The sequence below is a fragment of the Myotis lucifugus genome, unplaced genomic scaffold, assembly GCF_000147115.1.
Source record: "Myotis lucifugus unplaced genomic scaffold, Myoluc2.0 scaffold_1368, whole genome shotgun sequence".
Lineage (NCBI taxonomy): Eukaryota > Metazoa > Chordata > Mammalia > Chiroptera > Vespertilionidae > Myotis > Myotis lucifugus.
This window is the reverse complement of record NW_005872416.1, coordinates 37,017-42,590: the sequence shown is the minus strand read 5'-3', so window position 1 is coordinate 42,590 and position 5,574 is coordinate 37,017. Positions and strand designations below refer to the sequence as shown.

The following is a 5,574-nucleotide window of genomic DNA, read 5'->3' as shown; positions in this document are numbered from 1 at the left end:
CGCCCTCTTCCAGCTGCAGCCATAGCTGCCCATCCCACCTGGTCCCCCTCCCAGAGCCTGGGCTCCCCCAGCAGCACCACCACCCACTGGCCGCCTTGGCCACGCCCACAGGTAAGTACACTGAGTCCAGAGCAGTTTTTCATGCAGTTTAATGAGCTACAGGGGGTGGGGAGGAGGCAGGAGTCCTGCAGTGTCCGCCCGACTTCAGAGCACATCCCGCCTCTCCCTTTTGCCTGTCAGGGGAGAGAGGCTGATGGAGGTGCTGAGGCAGGAGGATCTCAGAGCAGGTCGGGGCTGGGGGGTTGGAGGAGCTCTAGGTGCAATGAAGAGCTGGCACTGGGAGGGAGCAGGGAGGGTCCCCCAGACACCCTGGAGGGCCTGTCTTCGTCTCATGGGCAGCATCCTTGCCCGGCCCCGGGCTCAAGGAGAAGAATGAATATGACCGAGGATCCAAGGCAAGAAATATTTCACTCGGGCATAGACTCCAGGAAAGTTGGCAAAACAGAAATCATTTCCCCAGCTCACCACGCCTACCTGGACCCAGCTGTCCCTCCATTTACAGACCAAGGGGCCCCCAGAGTCTCCCTGTGGGAAGAAGAGACAGGGGGTCAGTACTCAGGGCCCTGCAGGCAGGAGGAACGGACGGTGGCTACAGTCTGGGGGGTCTCACATAGCAGGTGCCCCGGCCTTCGCTCCCGGCACACAGCATGTCGTCCTTGATAAGACTGCCGTATTGCCACCAACAGATCTCATCTTCCACGATGGGGACCTCCACCTCCTGCAGATTTTTGGGCGGCGGCAGCGGCTCTGTGAGAAGAAGCTCAGTGAGCCTGTGGTCCTGAGGGGGCGGACAGTCACAGGCCGCGGGTTCTAGAACCACACGCTGAGCCTCAGTGCCCCCAGGGACCCAGGGAGTCACCCAAGACCCCAACTGTCTCGTTAATTCAAGGTCAATGGGCTGATAATCTCTAGGCTGACACTGTGGGCATCAAGCTCCAAAAAGAAACAGGGAAATATATTTTTTATCCACAAATAATTTTTATTGGGAAAAATCAGAGCAGGTGCTTTCCCCCAAGAAAAGCAGAGTGACCGGCCCTAATGTCAAATTTGACTTTGTCCATTTAATAGTGAATCCTGGAGCACGTCACTGAAGTTCTCTCTCCTCGTTCTCCCTCCCACTATCGAGACTCAGGGAGAAAGGGGAGGCCCAGAAGGGAAGACACAGGGCCTTGTGCAGAGTGAGGGAGAGAAATGCCTCCCTGGGGGCATTTCTCAGTGGTGGGAGCACTGTCCCTAATGGTCCCAGGTTTGATTCTTGGTCAAGGGCAAGTACCTGGGTTGCAGGTTCAATCCCCAGCCCCAGTCGGGAAGTTAATGAAAAGATATATCCCTCACATCAATGTTTCTCTCTCCCCCTCCCTTCCACTCTCTCTAAAAATCAATGGAAAAAATATCCCTGGGTGATATTTATTTTAAAAAGATGTCCTTGGCCATGCCTCACTCTTGCTACTTTGGTCTCCGCTCCTTAACAGACTCCTCTCGAGCTGTCGGCCTCCTACACCCAAGGGAGACCCCGGAAGGACCCAGCTCAGACCCCAGCTGAGCCTCCTCTGTAAAGCCCGGCCCGCCCCTGCATCGCCCGGATATCATCCTGGTTCTGGTTCTTACCTTTAAAAGCAATGTCGCCCCAGCCAGTCACCCAGCACCGTGTGCCTGGGGGGAATGCGGAGGAGGCTGGTGGGAGGCGGATCCACCTGACGAGGTTAGATGGTTGCACGGGGGCCTCCAGTTTGAGAAGTGCCACGTCCGCCCCACCTTTTGCTTCATTTTCAAGGCTGTACTTGGGGTGGCGGATGATCCTGGCCACCTTCACACTGTCATTATATGAGGGTCTCAGTCGTCCTAGTTGGACCTTAATGTGCCAGGTCTCTGGGTTTCTCCTGGGGACAGAAGGACAAAGGCTTCTGAGAGTCTGTGGCAGGGAGTGGGCCAGTCCCTCAGAGCCCAGAGACCTCCCTCTGTGGTGGGCAAGGGGAGCGCCAGGAAGCTGAATCCTGGTTGGGGGTCTGCAGCCACTCAGCCCAGCATCTGCCCCCAACACACATCACATGCCTCCCGACATTGTCCATCCCCCTCACCAGGTGTGGCAGAGTCAGACTTACCCTGGAATGCAGTGGGCAGCGGTCAGCACCCACTGGGGATGGATGAGGGACCCCCCACAATAGAGTCTCCACTTTGAATTTATTGGATTTATGACCCACAGTCCCACCTGCCACGGCCACTTCCCTTCCGCAGCATCATGCCCCCGTATGATGCCCACCAGCTCAGTCCCTGGGCCAGGATCTGGGGAAGCAGAGGAGGAGCCATCAGGGACCCAGGCACCGCTGCCCGGCACTCAGCATGGCCCCATCCTCAGTCCCTCCCAGAGCCACCCTCAGAGGGGGATCGCCACCCATCCCAGGGGCGGCCTCTGAGAGGTCAGAGTCAGGGGTTTGGAGAAAAGCCAGGCTTGGGGGTCAGGACCCACCTGAGGTCACAGGTACAGAGCCCCCCAGACAGGGGAGAGTCAGGACCAGCAGCCACAGCATCTGCAGGGGGAGAGGGCAGGGAGGAGAGCCAGTGAGGAGATGTGGGGCGGGGACACAGCCTGGGAAGGGAGAGGATGGGGCTTTCAGCAGCGTCCTCACCATGCCAGGTCTGTCCGCCTTCTGTCCTGGACCCTCTGAGCCCCTTTATCCTCCTGCCCGGACAGACCCAAGGGGAAGGCACCCTCCTTTGGGGTGGGGCCTGGGAGGATGTGGGGCTTATCTCTTTAGTGGGACCAGTGGTGACCAGCAGACCAGCTATCAGATAAGAAACATGGTTTTTCCCCTCTAAGAAGACACTCAGTATTGGTGCTGGAGCCCTAGCTGGTTTGGCTCAGTGGATAGAGCATCAGCCTGTGGACTGAAGGGTCCCAGGTTCGACTCAGGTCAAGGGCACATACCTTGGTTTCAGGTTCCTCGGCCCAGGTCAGGGTTCATGCAGGAGGCAAACAATCAATGTGTCTCTCTCACATCGATGTTTCTGTCCTTCCCTCTCCCTTCCACTCTCTCTAAAAATCAATGGATTTGGGTGAGGATTAACAAAAAATAAAAATAATAATAATATTGTTGCTGGACACATTTCAGTGGTAAGATGACAGTTTGCACATGAAAAAGAAAGAAATGAGATGCTTTGCTTTGTCCTGTACACTGCAGGGTCTCCGGTTTCATACCCAGTCAGGCCACATACCTAGGATGAGGGTTCATTCCCCAATTGGGACACGTACAAGAGGCACCGACCGATGGTTCTCACATCTCTCTCCCTTTCTCTCCCTAAAATCCATAAGCATATCCTCGGCTGAGGAACTAAATAAATGATAAATAAGTCAGATGCTCTGAAACAACACAGAGCAGGGCACGGATGGGATGGGGGCTGGCACCTGAGCCAAGAGCAGGGGCGGGGGCAGGGGGAGGAGAGGAGCAGGCCCAGTGCCCCCTCACACCTCCTTCTTTTGAGGCTCACAGCATTCCCCAAAAAGGACAGACTCGCTGGACCTGCAGACAGAGTTTGCCAGCAACACCGTGAGATGGAGGAGGCAGCTTCCCTGGAACCTTTGGACGTTGTGGGACCTGCTGACATCTTGATTGTAGACTTCCAGCCTCGAACACTGTGACAGAATAAAGTTTTATTTAAAGGTCTGGGTCTGTGGCATCTGTAACGGCCGCCTCAGGACACTCAGGCATCTGCTCAGCTGTCCTCATACATCCTATGCATGATCAAGCTTTGTCAAAATGCACAGCAAAGGGTGTGAGAGGTGCCAATTTAATGCTAGTTCTCCTCACCTCTCCTCACCTCCTGCACACGACTGTACCCCCACAGCGCTGGGAGCCAACCCCCCTCTCACACTCCCTGCTTTCTGAATGGAGGAGCTCTGTCCCCAAGTCTAACCCCAAACAGAGGCCAGCCATGTGCCAGGGACAGGCTTTCCCGCCCTTTGACATTCTGAGAATCATTCTCCACCAAGCATGGGACAGGACCAGACAGTGGTTTGAGAGGAGAAGGAAGAGGGGTTCCCACACTCCTGAACCACTGCCTGGTCCTCTGTGCCCGGTGAGCCCAGAGAGGAGACCACCAAGGGATGCTTTGCAGCACCTAGATGAGCTCAGGACTCTAGAAACCCATCATTCCCTCCTGGGCCAGAGTCCCTGTCATCCTTGCTGAGATGTTGGTGTCTCCGGGGGCACCCAGAATCCTCAGGGGACACTGGGGATCTCGACAGGAAACAACCAGGATCCAACATGGCGGGGGGCCCTGTGGTGGGGGGAGTCAGCACCCTGGAGGGAAGGGGCTGGGCTCCCAGATCCAGCAAGTCCCACAGGCCCAGGGGGAGACCTCTGGGTGATAAGGGGGCTTCCTCCCTCCCTGCCTCTGGTCTGGACAGAGCCCCCACCGTTACCCACCTCAACACTGGATGTGGGTTTGGGGCTGGTTCTGTGCCCAGATGACAGGAAGGCAAGTCACAGAGGTGTCAGCGAGAGGCCACAGGCTCCAACGCCCAGCCTGATGCTGGACCCAGGCTTCCCGTCCGCCAGCACCAGGCTGGGCGACAACCAGCTGGGCCAGACCTGGGAAAAGTCGGCATTTGGGCATTAGGAGCAGATCTGCCTGAAACAGAAACAAGAGTTTTGAGGGTCTGGGGGGGAAATGTCATGATTATCATTGGCAGATAATATGATCTTCCTCCAAGAAGAGCCAAAAGCCTCAATGAAAAGGTTCTAAGATTAAGTTTCTTAAGGTGTCTAGATGGAAGACAAATATTTTGCATGCAAATCAGGAGAGAAAGAAGGAGAAACTCATCTTTAACCCCAGGCATAGCTAATGCGATGCCATATGGTAGAGACTCCATTCACCACCAGGTCCATACATTCCTAATCTAGAGTCCGTGACAACCACAAAACTTCCTTGAGGAGGACACTCACACGAAATAAAATTTCATTCAATGTTGTTAACAGGAGACAGTGTCATCCAATATCAACTCTTCCAAAATCCCAATAGAATGTGAATTGCATGCAAGTCTGGAACATTCAAAGTGACCCCCAAGTTTTTAAGAAGGAAAATACATGTGGGGGTGTCCCCGGAAGCCACAGGGCAGAGTGAGGCAAACTAGGCAGCTGGTACCGTAAAGCTGTGGGAATGGGAACCGAGTGGCCGTTCAGTGACACAGGGCAAGGGAATGGCCCAGCTAACCTGCCCATCCTCCTAGGCCCAGCCTCAGTGACAGCACAGCAGCAGACAAATGCACGGTATCAACTCACAGCAAAGAAGGAGGAGACGGCATCGGTGAGGGGCCGCTGGGAATCAGATGGAGGGGATGAAAGAGGGGCTTGGGGAGAAGTGCAACCCCCTGTTCTGGTGCTTGGGTGAAGCCACCTCACTGTGCAGGACACATGCAGATGGGGCCACCTTGAATGTGAGGGACCCGTGCAACTCAGAACTTGGCAGGGGCTGAAGCGGGTCACCCAGCTCAGAGGAAGGTGGTGAGAGCCAGGA

General features: G+C 55.5%; 1 protein-coding gene across 1 annotated transcript; it reads right to left on the bottom strand.

Moving 5' to 3' along the window:
• Positions 1-420: 420 nt before the first annotated feature.
• On the bottom strand, positions 421-2,301 carry LOC111824399 (mastin-like). Its single transcript, XM_023748410.1, has 4 exons — positions 2,270-2,301; positions 1,669-1,940; positions 671-807; positions 421-585 (listed from the first exon to the last, which is right to left on the bottom strand). Exons 1-4 carry the CDS (start codon positions 2,299-2,301, stop codon positions 421-423), a joined length of 606 nt encoding a protein of 201 aa, XP_023604178.1.
• Between the last annotated feature and the right edge of the window lie 3,273 nt (positions 2,302-5,574).

Coding starts and splice junctions, on each gene's coding strand:
- LOC111824399 (XM_023748410.1), bottom strand. CDS start 2,301: ATGATGCTGCGGAAGGGAAGTGGCCGTGGCAG. Junction 1,941..2,269: donor AAGGGAAGTGGCCGTGGCAG/GTGGGACTGTGG, acceptor TTCTGTCCCCAG/GAGAAACCCAGAGACCTGGC. Junction 808..1,668: donor GGGCGACATTGCTTTTAAAG/GTAAGAACCAGA, acceptor TTCTTCTCACAG/AGCCGCTGCCGCCGCCCAAA.